Genomic DNA, 26,869 nt, shown 5'->3' on the forward strand with positions numbered 1-26,869 from the left:
TTTTGGTAACAGTCTCATATGTGGTAATGTACTGACACTAACATTACAAAGCAATTATATGTCTAAATGTATGTTAAAAAAACTACAAATACATTTTTAAAATCAGATTAACTGAGGGAGACACCAGATAGATGCAAAATTAAATTTTGATTTATTCTTCTAACATAAAATTTAAAAAACCTTTAAATCCTTATTTTCTTCAAAACTGTTTCAGTATAAAACTGTGGACTGCTATTTGTTACAAAAACAAAGAGAAAACATTTACACAATGTAAATTAATAAAATGTGATTGTGAATTGTGCATCAGAAACAAAATGTAAGGAAAGATTACTTTTTAAAGAAAATGTTATACCACCTAAACAACAATGATCAATTTAATGGGACATCATCATCATTTAAAAAACTATACTTGTATCTGATTTTTAAAAATAATCCTACTATTCAAGTAACATCCATGACCCCGATCTTTTAGTCTCATCCATATGGGCAATCTCCTACCTCTATGCAGAGCTCTATTGACTTAACTGAGACTCTACATTGGTTTAAGGGTCACCCATATGAATCAGATTGCAGAATTGGGCCTAATATTACTATAAACGGAGAGATCATCAAAATTTTCTTTTTCTCAGTTTACTTTGTGCATTTGATAGCACCGGGGTATAGAGTCAGTTTCGGTGGTTTCCTTGTATAATCTGTTTTCCTTTTTGTTTGTGTGGGTCACGTACAAAAATCCACAAAGGGGGAAAGGATTTTTTTTTTTAAAAAGAAGAGGAAAATGTGATTGCAAAACCACAATAAATTGGTATGGGGAAAGACAGGGGCAGGTGTAGCAACTGAAAATACTTAAAACTCATTTTTAGAAATTTACTAGATTTCAAGTTGATGGTTTGCGGTAACTTGGAAATGGTTGGTACATTTTACAAGTTCTGACTTGGTAACACAAAACCAACAATTCTTTAATGTTAAATGCTCTTTATTATTGTCTGCAATCCTATTATTGCATAAGGGTCACATGTATCTTAGGTTTAATAAGGCCATCAAATTGGTAAACCAACCAAAAAGCCAAACACACACATACGAACAAAACAAACAAACAAACAAACAAACAAAAAAAAACCCCCTTGTTTTGATTTTTAAGCCACACCCTTTTAGAACTGTGAGCGAATGTGTTTCTGGTTTTGAATGGAAGCAGGAATGACTGAATATACATTGTTTGATTACAATTTTGCACATGCACAGATTTCAGAAAAAAGGGTTAACAAATGTAGATGTGCAGCAAATATGTAAACTTGTCCTTCCTCAGCCAATTGCAGTTTAAGGATATTCTTTGTTCTGTTCAGGTTAAAATGCACCTCATTTTGCACAGATTGTGTGTAACAATCCAATTCCTTTTCAGTAAAGTTTTAAAAGCCCAGTTCCAAATCTTCTAGCTCCTTTAGGAGAGCATCCTCTTTCTGAATTTTCTCCAACTAGAAAAAAAACAACAACACAAGATCATACATTTTGCTTATTACACAGGAGGTAAAACAGCAATATTTAACGCAATAAATAATGTACATCATTGTTAATATGTAACTCTAATAGCAAAGAATAAGAGTGCAGTAATTTAACAGCAGCAGGCATTATAAAGACTCAAAATACAGAGGCTGATCTAGTACCACATTCTGTTTTAATGTTTAAATTATGCATGCAAATTGATAGTGTATAAAAATATTAATTTTTTAATAGAAGACTTCATATTATTGCTATTTTGGATCAGTCCATTACATACATTCTCCACACACCTTACAATACAATAATAATTCTTTCCATGCGTATAGCTCCTTATATCAGACATACAATCAATGTGTTTTACAAGTGTGAAAGTGCCACTGTCAACCTGAAATCTAGTGAATTTCCAAAAACAAGTTAAAGTAGGTTTAAGTACTACACTTGCCTCAAAGTCTCTCTGCCAATTTTTTTTGCCTTTATAATCAGATTGTCCTATTTTTCCCCCAGTTTTTCCTCTCCTTAGCACCATGTTAAAGACCCATATAAGCAACAGGGAAAATTGACAAACTATACACAAGGGAGATTGAGCGGAGTCAATTTCACTAAGTGCTATGAAATGCAAAATTTAAAAAAATAGAGAAAACTATTTTCTGTCATCTCTCTGCTATGGAAATCTTAGCAGAGTCTGTTGTTACTTGTGGCTATACCATGGAAAGGGTTTCAAATAGACATAACTTTTAAGTTGAAGGTGTCCCTTCAATTTAGCCTCACACAGTGTAATATTCATTTTAGAGATGAGGAAACAGAGACACAGGTTAAGATACTTGTTCAGGATCAGGAAGTTTGGGGCAGAGCTAGAGGTAGAACTCAATTTGTCCCAAGTATCACTTGACCACAAGACTCTCCTCTATATTCGTAAAGCTTTCTATGCTCCCTACTAGTCCACCCGGGGAGAAAGGATACAAAAGCAGCTTCTTGTATCTGCTAAAGGGGGAATTATGTGAAAAAAGGGTCTGACCAGCTGAAGGAGCGACAGAGTTGAGAAGTAGCCACAGACAGCATGCTGCCATCCAAAATGTGTGTAACTTATGATAGTAAAAGCAGCACGAGTTAGTGTTCTTCGTCAAGCATTAACCTAATCAAGTGGAGTGTGGGTAACGGCACAGATGGCTGCAGAGAACAAGTGGCAACAAAAGTGCTGTGATGGGGAGGGACATATAGCTACCAGTGGTGACCGATTCCCTTGCTCCTCTGTGTGTTCTGTTGGCCATACTCCCTAGTAGTTCCTCAGCACTAGTGGCCCTGCCTCTTTAGAGGTGAATTTGAGAAGAGAGGCTTTACCTTTTTTAATGCAAGTTCTTTCACTTCATTTGATTTTGACATGGGAGAGAGACAGGGAAGCCATACTTAGGCACTTAACCAGAATTATATTTGAAGTGTACTATGGATTAGCTTCTCCCGCTGATATAGCTTCTGCTGTTCATGCAGGTGGTTTTATTACGTCATTGGCGTAGAGCATCTTCACCAGACGCGCTGCATGGTACAGCTGCAGCGCGGTACATATAGACATGCCTTTAAGTGCATTGAAAAGAAGTATGATCCTGAATAAAAACACATGCCAGTTAGTAATACCTGGTTTTTCTCTAGCTGTTTTCCAGTAGCTGCTTGATCTTTCAGTTGCTCAATCGCTTTCAGTTTCTGTGAAAAACAGAAGAATAGGAGAGCCAAGAGAGGAACAGAAATTTTCAGTTTTCTGGGTTTACAGTTGATCAGCTTAACAGAGAAGGAGAAACTCTGATGGGGAGACTTAGCAATAGAAATACATCTACTTTTCATTTATATACACCTCTACCCCGATATAACGGGGTCCTCGGGAGACAAAAAAATCTCACGGCATTATAGGTGAGACCGCGTTATATCAAACTTTCTTTGCCCCCCCCCCCCCCCCGTTCCTTGTTCCCTGACCACCCCCTCCAGAGACCCCCGTGCCTAATCACCCCCAGGACCCCACCCCCTACCCAACCCCCCTGTCCTCTGACTGCTCCGACCCCTTTCTCCCCCCCACCCCCTGACAGACACTCACCGGCAGCGGCGGGAAGCGGAGCAGCCCAGCCCCAGCCCGCTCCACTCCACCACCTCCCAGCCGTGGCGCTCCACTTCCCACTGGGCATGTGAGTGCAGGACCTTTCCCCAGCCACCCCCCAGTGACACGGCTGGGGCCAGGGCAAGGAAAGCGGAGTGGGCTGGGGCCGCGTCGCTCCGCTTCCCACCGCAGGTGAGTGCAGAGAGGTTAGGGAAAGGATGCCCCCCATACTCACCTGCGGTGGGAAGTGGAGCGCTGCGGCTTGGAGCTGGGCTGCTCCATTTCTGCCGCTGCTGGTGGGGGGGCGGGGGGGGGGGGGGAGGAGGAGAACCCTTCTCCTAAACCTCCTCCCCCAAGCGACACGCTGAGGCCAGGGTGAGGGAAGTAGAGCAGGCTGCTCCCGGCCCCCCACACCACTCTGGGACTGCGGGGCCCCCAAAAGTGCCCTCCCACAGCTCCCGCCCCCCAGACCCTGAAGGGGGGCCCCTGACCGCCCCTGAAACCCTCTGCCCCTTATCAAACCCCTCGTCCCCGGCCTGGCCCAGCACCCTTAACACACTGCTCAGAGCAGCATGTCAGAGCTTTACCGCCTTGTATGCGAACCCGCCTTGTATCAGGTCGCGTTGTATCGGGGTAGAGGTGTACCTAAAAATCAGAATGTCACATCAACAGAATCCAAGATAACCTAACAATCTCTCTTACTTTCTTCATGAATAAACCTGAGTAAGGAAACATCCATCTAGTACTGAAGAGTTTGGAAGATTATTGTATGCATAAAAATCTGACCCTAAAGTAGTAACAATAACAATTTCACAGTAGGATAATTCCTTGTATGGGGAAGCTACATCTAAGATTCAGAAAGGGAACTCCTCCATTGTAAATATCCCCGTTCTCCATACATCTTTCCTCAGTATGGCTGAGGCTTTAATCAAAGAGATGAATATGGAAAGAGGAAACTAACTTGACGTGGAGAGGAAAATCTGTCTGTATTACGAACCAAAGAAAAGATGGTCTGCTATGCAATGCAGAAATAGGAAAACTTTTCTAGTATTGGCCAAATGCAACTCCACCCTTGTTTGAAAGGATTTAAATCAAAGAAGTCTGAAGCCTGACAGAGCTACACAAGCAGTACACTTGGGTCCCTTTGTAGTTTTGGGGACTGAGACGAAAGATAGACTGACTTCCTTTGTCCTCTTGTGACACTCTCTCTCTGCACACAGTTGATAGGATCTACAGAGATACATGTCCAACACTGCTCCATCAAGGGCAAGCTTTATACCTTCCTGGCAGTCCTGAAGTATAAACACCACCAACCCTCTCTTCCCCCAACCCTAAGTCAGAACAGCCTTCCCAGATCCTAAATGAGACTAGGATTTGCAAAGCAAGGTTAGGAAACTCACTTAGTTCCTTCACAAATATTGACCAGCTATACCATCTGCCCTTTTGAGGAGAGCCTTTGTCCAATACCCAGCAGTTCTTGAGAATGGAAGGTGGAAAAACTACTGCTGTTCTGAACAAGTTCCAATTTTCTTTACGTGCTTAGACACTATACTGACAGCCCCATTTTTAAGTGGTTACTGTTGTGCTACTTTACACTATGAGAAAGCAGAGGAGAGAAACTGCCTGAGGTGTATGCTCTATGTATGCGCTACGCCTCCCTGCTATTAGTCATCTCCACAATCAGACTAGCCCTTCAAGGCTTTCTACAAGAGGAAACTATTCTTCATTAGAAAAATCTCTCACCTTTTTCAAATTCTTTATTTTTTTGTCTACCTCAGGGTCTCCTGATGTCACAGAAGGCAGAGTACTGTGTGGTACATCCTGTAATGCTGGAGATGGTGTTGATTCCTGGCTCCCATCAGTTTTGGCCTCCTGTAAGTTAATACACTTCATCTACTGTTCCTGTAAACCATTTAAACAACAGCTCTGTTGTTTTATAACATGGAAACCTAGAAAAGCTGTTGAATATTTCTCCCTTTCATTAGTCCTCCGGTACTCACTCTCGTTTGTGAACAGTTTTCAATTATATGCTATGTTACTTGAGACAGAGTTCCTACCAGAAGATGTTAGCTATAATACTAGAGTTCTGATATATTGTGTTTTCATTCTTCCCAGAGAGAGACAAGAAACATGCTTAGTATAATGAAATTGGTAGGAATGAAACAACAAATATACATCCACAAATATTTCTTACAATAGCTAGTGGTCCATCCTCCCCACTACCAGAAAAACCAAAACCAGGTCTAATTTACTAAGCAAAAGTATTATACGCTTTAGAAGGATGTTTTAGTAATTGTGGAAGTTTTAGAGATAACATCAAAAGCTGAAATCTATCATCTAGCCATAGAACAGGCAAGCTGCAAAAATACAAGCTTATTTGCCAAAGTTTGTTACTGCAGGACTAGTCAACACATTTGTAAAAGCTAATGTAAAGTTACCCCAAAGAGGGCTGATACTAGCAGTACCTGTTTAGCAGCTTTCTTTGCTTCGTGCTTCCTTTGATTTTTAAGTGCCATCTTAGATAATGGCTTATCACTATTTCCTGGTTGTGGTTTCATGTTCTGAGGTGGCTCCTCCTCATGCTAAGGGATACATAAGATTGACATTTCTGAAATGTATGTGCCATACTTCAAAATATCCCACAAAAGAATAAACATTCTATAAATAACTTTTCTATGTATTAAAGTACCACAGTTTAAAAAGTGACCTGCAAAGGACAAAAAAATGGGTTTATGCCCTTTCTGCTTCTTTTGATGGTTGAAGGCAGCCTAAAAAAAAAGTGTCACCCCTAAAAAGATTTTCCTTTGTTTTTTACACTAGACTTTTAGGACTTGTCTGTCCTGTTTCTCCTAGAGGCATCTATAGGTGGCTGGAAAAGTACTAAAGCAAGTACTAGGAATATAAAACCTGAACAATTGAGTGGGAAGGTGATTTTTAGTCAGACTGTTTAAAACGTTGCTTTTTGTTTACACCTATTTAACTAAAATGCCTGATGGATAGTTGGAAGCAAAGCACTTCATTAACAATTTTACAGTCCTGCCCCTCCAGTTAAGGGCTAAGAAAGCTCCCACATCATTTCTTTAATCCTTCAAGCAAAAACAGGACAGACTGAATTTGATTTTCTTTTGACATCTTCAAGAAGCCACGATAGGAAGCTTTTTTCCCCCCGTGCTGTTCATCTTAAGAAAACCCAAAACCAAACCATTAATATACTCTGTTATTTTCTTAAAAACTAAACTAGTTTTAGCAGGTCAGACACATTAAATGGTCAAATAGGTTTAAATTCGTTTTCCACCCACAACTCTGATTTCCCCTCCGTACAAGCTAGCAGAATGTAGTTCCCTGAATTCTGTTACAGAATGAATCTTTCTTGCTAACTCTGCTTATGTAGCACCTGTGAAGTCAGACCCTAGTAATACCTAACTGCTGATAGCCTGTGATGAGCCTATCACTCCTTGGAAGATAGAAGCCTCAAAATCAAAGCTTCTAAAATAAATAAAATAAAAACAAAAAACAGATCAAGGCTGTAATCGTTAATTACAGTTAGTATCTTCGCACACAAATCTACTTCTGAAAACTGAAAAAGAAAATAATGCAAGTCTAAATAAATGAGTAGATCCACATAAGGAAAATAGTTAAGCTGCAGTGGACTTGCCAATAGTATCACTGGGTCACAAATGCCCGAAGTGTACTGAAGGAGGGCAAACAACCACTCAACTACTTCAGCACTGGCTCAAGCCTGGCCAAATCTGTGTTATGTCTGACTTTAGCATGTTGGTTCATGAAAAACAGCTGAACACACCACAACTGAAGTGACAGTTTACCCACCCACTCAGGCTCTCTTTGTTGTTCAACAGCAACAAGAGGAGGCAGCATTTGCAACTGTTTGTACTGCTGGTGTAAGGGACAGTTTTGTGCAGGGAAGAGGATTTGCCCCATAAAATTACAGCACTCCTAGCACATATTCCTGCAAACAGGGAGCAGAGGGGCAATCAGTGAAACAAGCCTGTTAAAAGGCAAATGTTTATTTCTTAAAATACAGAAAACAAACAAACAAAACCCCCCAAGATTGGGGTCATCATTCCCCAACCAATAAAGTATTTTGCAATCACATTTCAAGTACAGATGAAATGATGGGCCAACATAATTGAGATGAAGTTTACTTACCAGCTTGGAACTGGTTATAGGCTTGTTTCTAAGAGCTGGTGGTCTATAAGCTTTGGCAACCTTCAGCTCACCACTTGGCAGTCCACTTAGAACTGCCTGGTAAGTTATTGCTTTTGCTGGAAATGTTCCATCCAAAAATGGCTGCCAGGAAACTTGCCATATTTCTGCATTCGGTGGGACTTCACATTTGTGTAGAACAGAGCCAGTATAATGCCAGATCTTGTACCCATTACCAACTCGTAGCCTTGGAGCACACGTAGCAGTTACAAAATGTTCCCCATCAGGACACCAAGCAAAATATGTAGAATCTGATGCCAGTGGCTTGGAAATAAGTTTGTAGTTTTTTACATCCCATACTTCCATCTGTCCTCTGAGATTTCCAAATCCTGCTAGTACTAAGATATGTCCAGGAGAGCTGTAGTAGGCAGCATTACGAGGGCCAGTTCCAAAATCAAACACAGGGTCACATTTCAGATTGAAAACAGTTGCCTTTGCAGGCATAAAACCATACACAGCACAAAACTCTGTGGAATTGGGATTCCATACAACATCATAAATGGGACCATTTTTTGCTAAAGAAAAAAAAATAAGTAAGATTATGAAATCATATCATTTATATTTGTCTGGATAAAAAACAAAACCAAAACAAAAAACATGATTACAAACCTTTCCTGAAATCCAATCATTCGCAATTCCAGAAAAAACTAACTTTTGGTAACTTGTTTTGGTAGAAATTAATATTGCAAACCAATGTCTTATGCTCAGTTTTATTTAGAGATTGCACCACATAACCCCCCACCAACTCTGAGTTACCTCTCCTTCTCTGGTTAGCATCACCACTTCTATAGTAAGAATAGTTTTGTGTGTGGAAAAATCCCTTTTTTGTCTCAGTATGATAGCTCAGAACCTTCCAAAACTAGCAGCAGTGGCCCACTGGAAACCTACAAATATCCTCTTTCACAGTTGTACAAAGCTCCTGTTTCTACACCTACATAGTTGTGAAATACTGGACTTTAATTTGTCACTGGACTAGGAATGAGTATTGCTCAACCTGAACCTCTTACCAGTGACATATTCTTTTAATGGAGTAAGTGGGCACCCAAAACTGTGAGCAACTGCGTTACTCTTCTGCCTTAGCAAAAGGAGACACACTTTAAACCACAATATCAGTAGTATCCCTAATTCCTCATATAGTGTTAATACATATATTTCACAGTGATATTAATCACCAGTGTATCACCAGCTTTCATAGAAGACCTTACTCAATACTTTTACAATACAGTAATACCATGTACTATCAGTTGATTTAATTGTTTATTCTTTGGGGTTCAGACCCCTTCTTCTCCCCTATGGGTGTCTGGACCCTGATAATCACAAGGGAAGAACAGAAAACATTTTTGAGGCATATTTATTAAAAAATGGGGGCTGTCTGAAGCTGCTCAGGCATTTGGAACAATAGACTAAGTTATGGGGAGATGGATTAGTGGCCAGAGTGCAAGTGAGGTGCTCAGTGATGAATGAAAAATGTGATTCATTACATAGTTGTAAAAATTATCATATGGTTATCACTGCCATGTGGTATATATAGACATCTTTACTTATGTCTTGTAAAACATCAACTACATTTCTAGTGCTTAAAGTAATGACTCTTAAAATAAAATGTTGACCCAGTATATCTGAAGAGCTTCAACCACTGATTCCTGTAGCTATTTTTTTTTTTTTGGCACGCACACTGGAAATAGTTGTTGCAGTTGCAGTAACCAATTTTATAAACAAAGCGAGTCATACTTCATTTTTCCCTCCAAAGAGAATACCCACATGAGGGATTATTAACTACAAAGTTTCATTTAAAAAAAATATTTGAAATAAGGGGGCACATTAAGGCATCTGAAATGTAAATATCAGTTGGCAAAGGTAGTATTAAGAGACACACGCACAAGCCCTAACTGGAATGGTGAAATTGACAAGAAAGGCTGGTAGGTTCCCTGCTGATTCACCCTGCTGTCACCCCAGGTTGGGGGCTCCTTCTGGGTGCAGAGCTCCCCCCTGGGAACAGGCAGCTGGGCTCCTGGCAGGGAGCCAAGAGCCCGGGGGAGAGAGGGGAGGCAACTGGGTTCGCAGTGGGGAGCTATGCACGGACCTGAGAGCCTAAGCTCTCAGCCCCCCACACTGCCTCTCTTAAGTTGGTGGAAGTGCTCCTGGTGAGGATGTACACCACTGGCAGAAGGAAGGTAGTGTAGACATGAACCACTGCAGTAATTACTGTGGTTGCTGTAAGCTGACCTAACATAGTTCGATTTAAGTTTGTAGTGTAGACAGGCCTTCAGGCTCCCAACACTCTTGACACACAACAGTCTTTAACAGTGCAAAACAAGCCTAACCACAGCTAATGAAAGAAAGGGAAGAACACCATTGCAGAGGAAATTTTAGGTAAACAGGTTAGTGGTTTTGGTATTGAACCCGGGCACTGGGATTAAACACCCCTATTTGTACAAAAAAAGGGTCACAGTTTTAAATCTCTCAATGTTGCCAACTCTCATGATCTTGTCATGAGTCTCATGATAATTATTGTTTTTCTTAAAGCCCCCGCTCCTGGGGTCAAGTGGATATGTGATGATTTCAGCCTTCATTCTTAAAGAAAAAGTAAGTTTCTAGCCCCCATGGCTGTGGAGAAAGTTTCAAAATGTGACCCCAGTGCACTCTAAAGGCTCAAAAAGCAGAAGGCAAATAAAAAGAACACCAAATCTATAATTTTTACATAATCTCATGATTTCTGGTGAGCCTGACTCATGATTTTTGAACTTTTGGGGCTGGCAGTACTGTCTCATCCAGAAGTTTTAGTGATTTTTCCTCCAAAATAGTAAACCCTTTTGTTTTTCAATGCATCTTTTCACTGTACATAGGGGATAGGATTAGTTTGTATGTGTGCCTTTGTGGGGGGCAGGGCAGTGTAACAGTCTTATGCTTATTATGGAATATCTTCAAAAAGAGGCGGGGCTTCCTCATGTGGGATGCTTTCATGCTTTGAATGAACTTTAGGATAGCAAAGCATATGCCACCAAGCATGATGCAATTTTGACGTTTTTCAAGTATCAAGGAGTTATTAAACAGAAATGGGAGCTGTCATAGAAACTCTACCATGGGAGGTAACAAAATTCACTAACTTAATATCTGTTTAGTGCAGAAACATATTTGAATGACAAACTGTTCACTGTTTTCACCGAAACTGTAAGATATTTAGCATACATTAAAAACAATTCCCATTAACATATGACATATAACATATGACATAACACTATGTAAATGTCCAAAAGCCACTTACGTAGTTGTACAACAGCACTTTCTCCATTTGTTGCAATGTAGTGCAGGGTTTGTTCTCCATAATATGAAGCTCCTGTTTTATCAACTTCTGTACTAGCTATTACTAGCACAGCCGTAGCTATTAGGGTAGAAAACATAATAAGATTCTTTTAAACATGCAAACCACCTAGTAATCCTGAGACTCTACATTTTAGTCTCCATTAACAGAAACTACCATATACACAAAGAATTTTAAGTTTGGCCAGTTATGAAATCTATAATTAAGATTATATGGACACTTTCTTTATAGATGCCTTATCACATGCTCAGAACTTTCTATCATCTTCTCCTTTTCAATTAAAATTTTCCTTTCTTAATTTTTAAGCCAAAGATGATCTTTTTTCATTTAAAGAGGATGCAGCAAGTGTGAGCAAAACCCATTCACTCATTTTGAATTATTCAAAGGTAAGGGGTTTTTTTTTTAAGTGGTGTAAAGAGAATTTTTATACATGCATAACACTAACATAACTATATTAAGCTTTCCACCTGACCAAGACTAACTGTAAACTAGCATCGAGGCCAGTTTACCAATAAAACAAAGCAATTTTGCATATTAATAGCTTTTCTATGTATATCTATTTCACTTACGCACACACAAATAGTATATAAGTAAATATATATGTATATAATATAAACATTGCCTTCTGTTCACATGTAATAATTGGTGGTTAGTATAAAAGTTTTACCAACATGACTTTGAAATGACCATCATTATTCATGAGTGGTAAAGCACAAAGTGGACTATGCAGCTCATCTCAAATGTAATTTTATGTAATTACATTTTGCAGTTTCCCAAATCTAAGTGTCTAAACACAATGGAATTGTATACATTACACACGAAGGCACACACAATACATATTATGTATAAAATGAATTTTCCATATTATTAGGCGGTATCTGTGTTCATGGGACTGGAAGTATGTATTAATAAAGTTTCATTAGTTATGTAAATGTGTGTCTGTGCTGTTTCAGACTGTTCTCTAGTTTTCTAGATTTTTGACTACACAAATGAGCGTGTTTTAATCCCACTTTATAAAATTTATGGAAATTATAAATAAACATATGCTTCCCGGTATACACTCAAAAGTCATGAAATGCATGTTCAGATTCTTGTAGTAACTTGAACTTGCTCACATTACACATATATGGAATATTTCAGATTATTAGTTATGATGTTAAATATACAATTGAATACAATGGGCCAGCTTCTACTCAGATATTCACAGATGATTCCAACTGACTTCAATGGGAGTTGTGTGGACATAGGTAGGGCAAAATTAGGCCATAAAGAGTATGTGGAATGGTGATTACCACACATTTTATGTAGCAATGCAACCGTCTGTGGCATTTTACAATAGAAAGTAAGGCATGTTCCTTGTCTCAGAGATTACAGTCTAAAGAACACGACACCAGTTCAGGTACAGGAAGGATGATGAAGCAGGATTTCTGGATGAAATGGCTTTTAAAGAAGGACATGAAAAAAGGAGAAAGTATGTTCTGTATCAACAAGAATTAGGACATGGTGTGGTGGGATTTCCTCTGGAGGCTGGAGTTTAACTATAACAGATTTTCTAGTCCTACATAGATATACAGGGCAGCATGAAAGAGAGCATGCAAAGATGAGAATGGAAGAAGAAATTATAGGGTTCAGGGAAAAGAAAGGTATGCAAGGAGTTGAGGGAGCAAGATGATTAGGAGGAAATGAGAGCAGATATAGATGGGGACGAGATCATGAAGGGCAATGTGGGCAAGTTATGAGAACTTTATTGTTTAAAATTATAACATTAATGTTGCATTAACACAAGTTTTTTGTCTTTGCATTTGACGAATACAAAAACAACTGTAAGCAAAATAACCAAACCTTGAGGTTAGTGAATAAAATATAAGAGATTAAATTAAATAGCTGCTGTACCTTTGTTATTCCAGAGCATTGTCACCTTGTCAGCTTTAAAGAAACTTTTATTGGCCAATGCAGACTGAGGGCCACTGAAGTTAGGGTACTGATACAACCTTACAAACGAGGGTGCACCCTTGCTTCCAGGAACATAAACAGAAACCTAAATCAACCCAATTATATTAAATTAGTGATGCATTGTTCTTAGTAGCACAAAAGACAGAGAAATACAATGATTTCTATAGGAATTAAAGAAAACCAAAATATATGAATTGTGAATAAACATTATAGGTACCTTGCTTGGCTGTGGTCCTGGTGATAACACAAAATCATTAACTTTTTGCAAATGAAGTTTATTTGCAATAGTATCTGCAAAATCACAATTACGGTCAGGTTAATGACAAAACACTGTTAACTCACACTACTTAACGTATTTTTATATTATACCATTTTATGAGCGTACCCCATTGATAATACACAAGGAACAATGTACTTAACCATAAAAAGATTCTTTACTTGGCAAAAGCAGCATGATAACCACCCTTGATTATGTATTCTCTCAGACTTGACATTTTGGCTAGATTTATTTCTCTTTATGATCACAGGTATGACAATTATAGGGTGTGAAATGTCTCCATCAAACTCTGAACCCACTTGAACCAGCCTTGGGTTTAAAACATTCTACTAACCTTGGAGGGGAAATTCACACAGCAAGAAAGTCTTTGAACCTGCATGAACATACTTCATGTTCTACAATCAAAGCAAGTGGCAGAGCCCCCCACCTTAACTACGCTGTCTTCAGAAGACGTGTGGCCACTCCCACACATCCTGCTCCCCTCTGTACAAGCTCCCCTCCTTGGATCTTTGTGGATGGGACACAGGTGATTGCTCCCCACAGCAGGCTCTCTGAAAGGCCTGCTGTGAATTGATCACTCCCCTACACATAGGAGTTTTCTTTGGAAGTGAATCCTGCACTCGGTGCCAGTTCCCGCACAATATGGCAGAGGGAAAAGGGTCTCATTTGAGCAGCTGTCAGAATGAGCTTAGTGGCAGAAGTGACAAATGACCCCAGCATCTTAGTAGATACACCTCATATTTCCCTACCAAATGATAGGGGAGTTCCTTAGCTCTCTCACTAGGGATTATGGAGAGCTTCTGCCCAAGCTAAGTCTGGAAGCCATTGCCTTGTTCCTGCTACTATAGCTTTTGGGAGGGGTGAGGTGGCACCTAACATCCCTTTGAACCACCCTGACTGATTTGTGGGGTGAGTGCATTGCCAATACCATAAAACCTCTGTGGGGGGGGGGGGAAGGAGGGAGGGAGTATGGGAGAGAGAGAAAGGAACACCTGGCACCCTCCTTAGGGGGTGGCCAATAGGCAGCACAGCAGGAGAAGTGGCCACGCTATCATGGAATTCTCTCTTGGCAGCTGGGGCTTAATTAATGGAGGTTTTCTAGCCCTCTCAAACAAACTTCAAGATTCAGTTCATGAACCACCATTGCTAAGTAAACTCAACAGGATTTACACAAACTAATAATAATCAATGTTAAATAAAAAGCTTAAAGGGTGTCTGCTCTCATAGCAGTCTCATCTCTCCATTTACAACAGATCAGAAATGGGAAAGAACAAGAGCACAATGTAGGAAACCCCACCTGATGAGAATACAGATTTTTTTCCCAGCATAACCCCTGGACACCTCCCCTTTGATAAGCATTATGGAAGGTTTCTTCCACGTGGAAATAATGGTGAAAAGCCTCCTCCCAGAACAACACTAAAGTTACTCTGTAAACCAGTCACCAAATTATAGGGGAGGGACTTTCACCCTAACTTTCCTCCTCCAACAAGCACGGAGCAAGAGACATCCCATGTCTCTATATTTCCAAATTCCACTAGTTTCAGAAGAAACTGCTCCCGAATCCTAAAGCCATGTCTCCCGTAAGGCAGCGTGTCACACCATTAGCCCCCAAACAACTTTTGTGTCATCTACGCTTTTTCTTTTTCTCTGAATTCCTCCTTTCTACTTTCGCTGTTCTCTTTTCATCTCTTTCCCTGGAGTTCCTTTTGTACTCTTCCATTTTCAACATTCTGTATCTCCAAACTCTTCTGGGTTCCTTCCCTCTGCCTCAGCTTGTTCTCTTTACTTCCCAAATACCTTTGGTTAATGCTGAACTACTGTGGAAAATATCCCAGCTCTATAGTAATGGTGTTGCCATAAGCGTCAATCTTCTCGTGGCTCTTTGGAAACCGAAAGAGAGAAGCTCAGCACAACCCACAGAAGAAATCATGGGTCAAATTCTATACTGACACACATCCTTTGAACTCCACTGGGCATAGATCAATGCTGAATTGGCCCTCTGTATCTAAAATGGGGAACTATCTCACAGTACAGAGGGGTAGTTGAGAAGTAGAAAACAAAAAATGTCAACGTGCTGAAAATATGCTAGGACTTCATAAGACCTTATTTATTTTGGGTACCAAAATAAAAGAGGATTTAAGCAAGATTTCAGATAAAGCCAACGACATAAAAAAAATCAGAAAAATGCGGAAAGGGTGAAGACAGGCAAAAGAGAGAGATCTAAGATTTGGCTTCATTGCATTCTAGAAATGTTTGCATACCAAAGTTGTTGTTTTCAAAGAAATGCACTTCATTATTTACAATCCTAGCAGATATACTTTCGTCGTCTGCCCAGCAAGGACACCTAAGATTTAAAAAAAAAAAAAAAAAAACTGAAGTAGGCAACACTTACTATCTCAATATTTAAAAACTACATTTCATAACTTACGTTTAGACCAATGCTTACAAAGAGTTTCAACAATATTACAAGTTTATATGAGGTTAGTGGTAAAAGTATCATACAACCAGTTACTAATGGTACTATTTCCCCCCAGTTGTACAAAATGGTAGTGGATTTACTATGTTACAAACTGACTACACATTTGTACAAAGATACTAGTATAGATACTTTCAGTTTGTAACAGACAGTATTTTGAGAACCAACACAATATTAAAATCATACTTTCAAAATTAGGTTTTGAAAACATTTCTCTGCAGATAATTAATACTTGAAAATATTATTTACCAATTCTGCATTTTTTTCTGGATGAAAGACTTTAAACACTTCCCAGTTTTTACATCATAAAGTTGTAGGTTGGGCATGCCTGCTGTGCCATCTTTAGCAGCTGTAATAAAAAACATAGGTTTGCAGTGGTAGCCCCAGGAATAAGTTTAGGTCTGTTTCACTCACCATCCTATTCCACCCCAACAATGCCTTTCATAATCTTGCAAAGGGCTGAACACCCTTATGAATGTGCAAGCACTTTGCAAGATCAAGTCCTAAATTTGGCAAATTCTGACAGTATAAGGCTTTCACCTACTCCTTCACTGGACCAGCTGCTTATTTTGTGCAACCACATATCTACTTTTTCTTTAAATATGGGAGCTATGCTCATCCAGTTTACTGGATTTACCTTGCACTAGTGAAGCATCCAGCATTCCTCAATGCTGTGATATTCTGGATCAGTGCCTTGTAGTTAATTATCCAAGTTCATGTTTTGTTATTTGCTAAGATGTTCAAGTGACTATGTCACTTCCGTTCCATTTATCAGCAAACCAGGAGTTAGATTTGCTGAATGAATTAATTTTTATTGTATTAGCCATATACAACATTAAAAAGTATTTACTGCAGAGATGACTTTCTGTTATCAGCAACGGTTCCTGATTCTTCCTCCTAATTTCCAGTCCCTAAACTATTTTTCCATGGCTTCATTCTGTGGTTCCTTTAGCTTCCTAGGAAGCCATGAGCAACATTAACAGTCTCCCCGACCATACCCTCTAGCAGGTTTCCCCACAGAAGGTAGTTCATCAATTGTAAAAGAATATGAAGATTTTTTTTTATATCTAAAATTGTTACCATAGTAGTAAATGATTTGACCATTAATACTACTACTTTGCACTTGAATTGCACTTTACCTGTTAACAGTGCAACTCAAACACTAACCAAATTAATTTTCATATCCAGGAGGTAGCGAGATGCTACTATTAAAATACAGTACTACTCTACAGACCAAATAGCCTCTACTCACTAATCAGATCAGCTCCCTGTGTGCACTCAGACGTCCATCCACGGACTTGAGTAACTAAAGTAACTTTTCACTCCTGTTAGCCCTGCAGAGCCAATATAGCTGAGAAAAAATGAAGGGGAGCCCACTGCAGCTCACGCATCAACAGAACTGATAACTAGGTTCCAGTCCATTAACCACATTGGCAGAATAGGTGCATAGGTGACACTTAGGGCATAATTTGAAGATTATTTGGGTGAATAAGTGTAATTAAGGGACTAATTTGGACTGCACAACCTTTATGCACAAAAAAGCATGAACCCAGCGTGTCTCTGAGAGTTCAGTTTTCCAGACCAGTTTTGGGGGTTAGTTTCCCACCCCCACCATGTCTGATATGGAAATCATTATGGGTCAATAAACATGAACCCTCACAATGCCATTTTAAAGAGTCCATTTTCAGAGTAGAGTCAGGTTTAAGTGACTTCCCTAAGGCAATTCAGAAAGTTAACAGGAAAGCCCGAACTGACTAGAACTCTGAAGTTCCTGGTTTCTCCTCCCTACCCAATGAGACAAGGGCACAGGAATAGAGTCACTAACCCTAGGAAAGGTTGGGGTTTTTTTTTATAAAAAAGGTTTTACAAATTAAGTCAAGAGCTCGGAAAATCTACCATGTGGGCAAACAACTGAAAGTAAATGTTCCAAATCCTCTAAGATTTGTTCCCACATGACCACATCCACCCCCATCATCCATCACCTTTGCTTTCATAGCCATAAACTGCAAACTCTCCATGGACTCATTTCACTCATCATCTATATCACACCTACTGACTTGGCTATTCACCTTGGCCTTACTGTTCCCTCCCTGTGACTCTCCACAGTTGGGACCCACTCTGATTTGTTCTGCCACCTAGAACCTCACCCAGCCACTCTTTAAACTCCCATGTTAAAGTCTCAGTTTCTTTTTAGCTTATGGTGAACTGTTTCCATAAAGTATCTGATCTGCATGGTTATAAGCTGGTTTAAACTGTATTCTAGTATGTCCACACACATTCTGGGAGGCATGGATCAGCGCTCACGTCTTACTCCCAGTCAGTACCTGGCTGGGAAACCTAATGACCCAACCAGCGGACCAAATTCAGTGATGAATCCTAGTCACGTGCCACCTGATGCACTTTGCACATACACTAAGACAACACATATTCTCCATGTAGTATGCGGTAATTTTTTTAAAACACAGCACTTGCTCAGTAGATCTGGTGGTCCAGTGGCCCATACCTGATGCTTCAGAAGGCATCTTTCCTCTATTATGCACTTGACCATACACCTGTACATGGAGGAAACCATTTTTCCCCCATGTCGTCTTTGGCAAATTGTTATATAAATCAAAGCAAATCAAGTAATGGCAAGTCTTCATGTTGAATTGAGTTGGTGCATAATTCTCTCATGTATTTTTACAGATGGTAAAATACTCACTTGTGTAGGCCTGCCACGTTGCCAGGACATTATTCTTTGGCGAGAATTCAAGGCAAACTGCCTTTGGGAGATCAAAAGAGTGCAGTAATTCAGTGCTGGCAACATTCACAATATTTACTCTGGAACCAAGAGAGGTCATTTCAACAAAGCTTGATTAGCCTGGTTAATCAATAGCCAATGTCATTTCACATATGTTTGGCTGTTCTAGATATCTTCCACATTTGGCTGATGTAACTAAATGCAGGAGGGTTTTTTCCTTTTGTTAAATGTTGATTAAAACACATTTTAAGACCACATATCCAATCATACCAAAAAGTAAATTAGTAAATAAAAATCTCAGGTCAAAAACATGTTACATACTTGGTCTGCAAAAATTTACATTCCAGCTAAAAAAAACTGACACAAAAAACCTCTTACCTATGTTTCTGTAACGTTAAAGTTGAGTTACAGATAGACAATAGCAAAGAAGAATAGAGTTAAATCTGTAAGATGCTTCATTCAATTTTTTTTGTCCAGAGAACATGTACATCACAGTAAAAAAATAACTACAACAAGGTGAGATAACAGCCTTGACATTGTACGTTTGTGGAAACTAAAAGTTGATGGTGACCTGCATCATGTGGAATCCAAAGAACAATATACAAATAGAATCACACCCTATCCAACCCACTGCTAGACTCCAGTGACTGGAGTAGGACCTTGCTCCCCAATGGTTACATTAACTGCCCCCCTCCCAGTGACGGGACCTTTCCAACTGGCTGAAACAAAGTTCATAGCACAGTGGTGAAAAACCTCAAAATTCTGAGGAACAAAATTGAGCCGAGAACAAAATATTCATTAGCATTAACAGACATTTTGTATTCTCCACTAGCCAGGTAATGAGTAAACAGAGCATTAAGAATCTTAAAACCTCAAAACAGGTTCTTAGCTCCTCTTTCCAATCACTATCAACGGGCCATTATTGCAGAAAGGAATGTTTCTGAGGCGTGATTCTTCACAGGAAGGCCTGAATCCGTGTAGTCTATAAATAAGGGGGCCTGATCCTGCAAGGCGCTCAGAATCCTCATTTTCCACTGATTTCACTGGGAACTTAGGGAATTCAGTACCTAACAACATCTGGCCTAAAGTGCCAACTTCCTTTTTAAACTATCTCGTATTGTACTAAAAAGTCCACATTTGGTGGTCAATCAAGTAGTTCCAAGCATTCTGAGCACCCAGATATTTTCAAAATAATAAGACCATATACAATCATTTCCTTCTCTTGTTTTGAAAGAATTTAGCCTAGAAATTTAGCCTGCAACCCTATTATGCTGAAGGTCCTGGGAACTGGATATTTTTTTAACTGGGCAATGTGAACAGAAACAATATCACCCCTTAATAAAAGGGCATCTAGATTCCATGGTGATGGGTGCCCCTATACATATATGAAATCAATAATAAATAATATACTAATTTAAAACAAAACCTACCACTGCAACTGGAGTACCAAAAGTGCCTTTATAGTGTTTTCATTTATACCATTTATGCACATTCTACTCTCTCTCTATATATATATATCCAGATCTCATAACATCAATTAAAGGAAATAATTCATAATAAAAGCAGCACTGACTTTTCTCCATTGCACCATGCAAAGAGAGTACCATCCTTACTGAAAGCAAAAACTTTGCAGTTTTTCCCGAAGTCCCTAAAAAACATAATACACATGAACAGTCAAATATATCACACAAAAGAGGTCTCTCATAAAACAAGATGCAAAGCAGTGTTACAACCAGTTTCCATGCTGCTCATAGAAATTACTGGAGAGTATTTATGTTATAACAGAGATAACAGAATCTGTCTGTGTAATTATACTTACATGCTCAGGTGGGGCTATAGTCAACTACCAAATACAAATATTATTGGTGTGTATACAAATGTAAAGCCCTCAAATACACCAATTTTCTAAGTTATTAGCTTAGATTAAAATTAATTCATCATCAGATATTGGCACTCACTTTATGATTTTTTTTCCCCAAATGAAAACTCTAGATGTATATTAAATATTTAGAAAAACTGTTTTATTTTCTGCAAAAGATGGAATGTTTAGAACAAAAGTACCTTTGCAATGTTGTATTCTCAGTAAAACTAGGTGGTCCAGTCACCATGTAGAATCCTTCAGATCCTCGCACTAGAAAAGAAAAAGTTAAACAAACTATTGTTCACTTTAAATTGGAAAAAGGTCTGGAGCTAGCTAACTTATCAATGTTGAGGCTGATATTCCTTTGTTTATGGATCTTAGAGGAGTAGCCAAAATGAGGATTATATTGGAAACTTAATACTGTAAAACTATTCTATGTCAAATGGTTTTCTTTTTATTATATAACGAAGCTTGACAACAAAATCTCTTTGCTTATTAATGAAAAGATCAAGCATGCCAAAGATCTACTTCTGTACAAGAAACAGAACAAAAATGAACTGGAAACTATTCTTATCTACAAGAGAAGGGAAATGTTCTTACATGAGGCCTGACCCTTCAAGGGGCTGAGTGCATTCAACTCCCATCAATCTTCCAGGAAGCACTTAACACTGGGTTCATGACTCTCAATTAACACAAGAGTATCACAATAACATACCTTTACAATGATATTGAAAATGCTGTCCAAATATTCCACAAAGAGAGGATTAAAAGACAAAATACATGAAGGGCATTAGCTGAATAAAGATGGTGTCAGCAAAAAAAAGTCAGGCTGACATGAGACAAGATTTGGTCCACCGTGAAATCTGAGTTTGAAAACTAAACTCTAAACAAAGCAAATATTAAATAAACATTGATAGAAAATGGAATATGAATTCTGCAATGTGCTGCCTTGTTTCAGCTATTATAGCCTGTTAGTAAAGTAGGACAGACATCCCATTAGGAAGGACTTTGTAGTGAATGAAAAAAAAAATTCAGATTAGCTGACTTTCCAAAATCATTCCAAATTTGTTACTGAAGTCACAAAACAAATGTCAATGCATAAGCATTAGTTAAATATTATGTGTTTTCATAGGATATTAAAGAAGATAGTAGGGGTTTTTGGTAAGTGTGGCAACTTTACATTTGTTTTGTGATTTCAGCAACAAACCTGGAATTCTGACATCCTCACAGCAGCACATACATAGCAAGGGAACAAATCTACATAGCCACACCCCTAGAGCCCCAACCATGGGTATTCTATCTGCTACCCAAGATCCATAAACCTGGAAATCCTGTATGCCCCATCATCTCAGGCATTGGCACTCTTACCGCAGGATTATCTGGCTATTTGGACTCTCTCCTCAGACCCTACACTCCCAGCACTCCACACTATCTTCAAGACACTTCATGAGGAAACGACAATGCATTGCTGATCTTCCCAAAAACACCATCCTGGCCACTGTGGATGTAGAAGCTCTTTACACCAATATTCCACACAAGGCTGGACTACAAGCTGTCAGGAACAGTACCCCTGATTAGGCCACGGCACACCTGATGGCTGAACTTTGGGACTTTGTCCTCACCCACAACAATTTCAGATTTGGGGACAACTTATACCTTCAAGTCAGCGGCACTGCTATGGATACCCGCATGGCCCCACAGCATGACGACATTTTATGGCTGGCTTAGAACAACACTTCCTCAGATCTTGTCCCCTACTATTCCTCCTCTACTTGTGCTACATTGATGACATCTTCATCATATGGACCAACGGGAAGGAGGCCCTTGAAGAATTCCACCTGGATTTCAGCAATTTTCACCCCACCATCAACCTCAGCCTGGACCAGTCCACACGAGATCCACTTCTGCCATGTAACTAGAAACCAGATTAATGAATGTAGCACACTGGATTACCACAGATTTCCTCAAATATTTAACAGGATGATTTGCTGAATCACATAATGCTTTCACTTAAATCTATGCCCCTCTATTGCTAATGTAAATGGATGCTTCCTTTAGAAGTGCCTAACACTAGTAAAAAAAAATAATAATAAAAAAAAAAATGTAACCTGACAGTCCATTTGCTAGGTGAATTTGGCCATTCATCATCAGAACACTGGCTCTGATCTTCCCCTACACCACAGCTACTTTCCCTGCAATTAAATATATATTGGAAAGCTATCGTACTATACATAGCTATGCATATTTTACATGAAAGGAATCATGTAAACCTATATGTTAATTAAATAATGTATTTTATTAGGATCTTCCTCTCATAAAACAGCAAGACTCAAACCAAATTCTGCTCTATTACACTATTTGCAGTACCATTTACCTGAAGCAGAATTGCAAGGGATATAATTTAGAAAAGAACTTAGATCTGTAAATTTAAAACTTTTAGTCTAGACTTTGCAAATTACACCTGGACTGGTCTACAATGAACAAGTACTATATAAACTTAAAAAATATAAAAAGAATAATTAAAACATATACAGCACATCCAGACCTCTTCTAAATACATTCCCTTGAAAAGTTCTTTTCATCTGTTTAAACATTATTTATCTCTTGCAAATGGTTTGTCCCTTTTCAAGTATAGATTATTTCAGATAATAGACGTTATAGTCTAGCACAGTTTGCAAATTACTACAAGATCAAATCATTGCCTGAGCTATAATGTATAAAAGGCTTATCATGGCCTTCATAAAAATACCTAGAACTACACTGCACTGCAAGCCCCGTATCTTTGTGAACTTCCAAGTTGAAAATAATAAAAAGAATAGCAATTTTCCTCTTGTGGAGATTGAGAGAGCTAGGACAAATATTACCCCAACTCCTTTTTTTAAAAATTACTATATATTATTTTGATGATAATAATTGAATTTATTCTGAGGAGAAAATAAGAATGTTACATTTTTTTTAATTCTAAAGGTTAAAGATTAATTAATCAAAAAGCAGAGATATTGCCTTAGTATATTCACATGAGTTGGCTACAACAGAATGAACAAAAATGACAAGTTTTGTGTTGCTTTTTAGAATGAACAAAAATGACAAGTTTTGTGTTGCTTTTTAGAATGTATCAAAACAAAATTGACTATAAGTTATCTGATAAGAGGTCCAATTAGTTCTCCATCCATCAAACCTCACTGATTTCAATGGGAGGTCTATATGCAGATGGATCTGAAAAAAATATACACTGTAATATCTCCCAAAAGTTGGGAATAAAAAATAATTTGTCTATGTCCGGTTCTCTCATCAAATTCTAACATAAAAAGTCAAACCTGACCCTGTTCTAAAGGGGAAGTTGATCGGAACAAAAGGAACCCTGATACATAATGTTATTAGTCCTTTACTAGATGGATTTTGTAGAATTGTCAATAATAATGAAGTCAGAAGGGGAGCCACATAATGATCTCCTACCTCTGTGCAGCCAGTGGCCTGTGCTCCCCAATGCCATGCTGGAGCCTCCACTTTTATTTGACAACATTTGCAGAATTTTTAAATATTGTGCACAGAATTTTTAATTTTTTAGTGCAGAATACCCTCAGGAGTAGATATTCAAAAAGTGATTCACGAGCCCCACACGTATTACTATGCACCAATGTACATTATCAACTTGCACAATCCACTTCCTTGGCCTTACTCTCAGAAAGAGTGAAGCACCTGTGATAGGAGTGCTTCCTGTGCAACTTGACAGTGTAGAGACCAGGCAGTCGTGAACAGTGCAAGAAACAAAGCTGACAAGGGGGAAGAAAAATTTGAACAGTTGAAATCCCCATTATATCCAAGCAGCCAGGAGCAAGAAGAGACTCCTCACTTCCAGAGGTGAGGAACAGAAGGAAAAACGCATTCCTTCCTTTCCAGGTAGCCTGGAAAGGAGGGAAAGAGAAAGACAGAACATACGGTATTAAATGGAGTCTGAGCATACCACAAAATTCAGTAAAAACAGCACCTTTTATTTAACGATTTCAAAACACTTTACAAACAATAAATGTAGACTCACTGTATCTCAATGAGTTAGGGAAATATTTACAGATAGAAAAATTGAGGCATAGGGAAGTTATGTGGCTTGGCTATGGTCACAAAGAGTCAGTATCAGAAATGGGAATAGAAACTAGGTCTCCTGACTCCCCTACATAGTATTCTAATCACTAGACCGGCGGTGGCCAACCTGTGGCTCCAGAGCCACGTGCGGCTCTTCAGAAGTTAATATGTGGCTCCTTGCATAGGTGCTGACTCCAGGGCTGGAGCTACAGGCGCCAACTTTCCAATCTGCCGGGGGTTGCTTACTGCTCAACCCCTGGCTCTGCCCCAGGTCCTGACCCCATTCCACCCCTTCCCCCAAGGCTCCTGCCCCTTCCCCAGAGCCTGCAATGCCCTTGCTCCTCCCTCTTCCCCCCCAAGAGCCTCCTGCATACTGTGAAACAGCTGATTGTGTCAGGTGGGAGGCATGGAGCGGGAGAGGGAGGTGCTGATCGCTGGGGCTGCTGGCAGGTGGGGTGGGGGAGCTGATGGGGAGGCTGCTAACGCATTACTATGGCTCTTTGGCTATGTACACTGGTAAATTCTGGCTCCTTCTCAGGCTCAGGTTGGCCACCCCAGCACTAGTCCATGCTGCTTTCCTCTTAAACATGCTCTTTATAAACACTAATACTTAACATGGGGATCCACTGAGAAACATTCTTGAACTAGCAGAGTACCATATTCTGCACCTGCCAGTGTTCACAAATAATTTTAAGACATCGCCTGATGTAGAAAATAGTACAGCCATCCAGTTCTGAGGTAACAATAAATGGATCACTGGGCAGGTCTACATTCAAAAGTAAAGGTCAAAATGTTCTTGCTAAAAATTCATTATGAAATGCTGTCCTAGACATTGCAGCTTGCTGGTCAATAAGCAGCAGCAGTGAGTCCCACAGAACTCCAAGGTTACAAACCTGATTAACAAGCACTTATCAAGCTCCTCCAGCTGAAGGAACAACTATCATTATCATCAATTTTGCCAGCGGAGTACTCCACTCCATCAGCACAATCTCAGTTTTAGAGAACGAAATGCAGATACAGAGGTGGCTGTCATCCAAATACTGGAGACACCACAACACGTCTCCTCACTATTTCCCCTAGCAGCCTCACATATATAATGAAAATGGGGACAACACACTGGAATGCTTTGGCACACTATACATGAAGGCCTGGGGACAGATAATGAATCACCCAGTATTATACTCTGTATCCTATCAAAAAGAATTGCAAGGAATTTAGCTATTTCTGGTGAGTCTTTCCCACATGCTCAGGGTTTAGCTGATCACCATATTTGAGATCAGGAAGGTACTTTCCTCCAGGGCAGATTGGCAGAAGCCCTGGGGGTTTTTCACCTTCCTCTTCAGCGTGGGGCCTGGGTCACTTGCTGGAAGAGTCTCTGCATCTTGAAGTCTTTAAACCATGATTTGAGGATTTCAATGGCTCAGACCCAGGTTTGATACAGGAGTGGGTGGGTGAGATTCTGTGGCCTGCGTTGTGCAGGAGGTGTGACTAGATGATCATAATGGTCCCTTCTGACCTTAAAGTCTATGAGTCTATGATTTCAGAACTCCCTACACTCCCACTAATAATTACAGCCACATTCGCAATACACTCAAGTTAAATAGTATCAAAAGCAATCCCAGATGTAACAAAGTAACATGGGCAAACACCAGGTCTATATAATGCTGAATACTCATGTAGCAGCACCAAACAGCCCCTCAAACAGCAAAACTGCTCAGACGCAGCACCACATGCCAGCGGCACGTGCCCCGCTGAACCGAAGACGCTGCCTTGCCACGCGACCGCGCGGTGGGATCTCACTTGCACGGACACGGCCCCTCCCTGTGCCAGGCTGAAACGGAGCGTGACGCTCCACGGGGCACAAGGCAGAGACTCAGCGGCGCCAAACACAAACTGGCCACCACAGCGCGCGCTCGGAAAGCGGGCGGGGGCGGCAGGGACACGCGGGCGGGGAGGGGGCAGTGGCAACCAGCGAAGTGAGGCCCGGGGGAGGGGAGGGGCGGAACCGGGAGGCAGGGGCCAGAGCGGCCGGGAGATGATGCCCCGGTTGGGGAGGGCGGCGGGGCAGGGTTTGGCAGCGCAGCATGACCGGGAAGCTCCCCGCAAGGGGCGCGGAGCAGACGCTGCCCCTCCGAGCGACACCTGCCCCCAGGCCGCTGACCTTAGCAAGTGGCACAGAACCCACCTGCCAAAAGCGGCGTGGAAGGCGCCATGTTGGGTCGGACGCAGAGCTTCTCTTTCCGGGTCAAAGGTCACCAGCAAAGACTGTAGAAAACACACGTCGCCCAGGTCTCCGATTGCGGGAACCGCCTCCTTGGCTACGTGGGCTTCTGTGGTCATGCGCTTCGAGAAAGCGCGACTT

At 40.1% G+C, this 26,869-nt stretch overlaps 1 protein-coding gene across 2 annotated transcripts; it reads right to left on the reverse strand.

Annotated features, from left to right (window-relative positions):
* Positions 1-955: 955 nt before the first annotated feature.
* On the reverse strand, positions 956-26,869 carry EIF2A (eukaryotic translation initiation factor 2A). 2 transcript variants are annotated; one of them, XM_039488439.1, is made up of 14 exons: positions 26,693-26,869; positions 20,628-20,697; positions 20,140-20,214; positions 18,528-18,646; positions 16,076-16,175; positions 15,612-15,694; positions 13,291-13,364; positions 13,014-13,158; positions 11,064-11,180; positions 7,742-8,313; positions 6,040-6,156; positions 5,318-5,446; positions 3,124-3,189; positions 956-1,469 (listed from the first exon to the last, which is right to left on the reverse strand). In XM_039488439.1, exons 1-14 carry the CDS (start codon positions 26,718-26,720, stop codon positions 1,404-1,406), a joined length of 1,761 nt encoding a protein of 586 aa, XP_039344373.1. In that variant the 5' UTR covers positions 26,721-26,869; the 3' UTR covers positions 956-1,403. The 2 variants fall into 2 exon arrangements, with proteins under 2 accessions (XP_039344373.1, XP_039344374.1); XM_039488440.1 differs by lacking the exon at positions 26,693-26,869 and adding an exon at positions 26,669-26,689.

The sequence above is a fragment of the Mauremys reevesii genome, linkage group 9 (assembly GCF_016161935.1).
Source record: "Mauremys reevesii isolate NIE-2019 linkage group 9, ASM1616193v1, whole genome shotgun sequence".
Lineage (NCBI taxonomy): Eukaryota > Metazoa > Chordata > Testudines > Geoemydidae > Mauremys > Mauremys reevesii.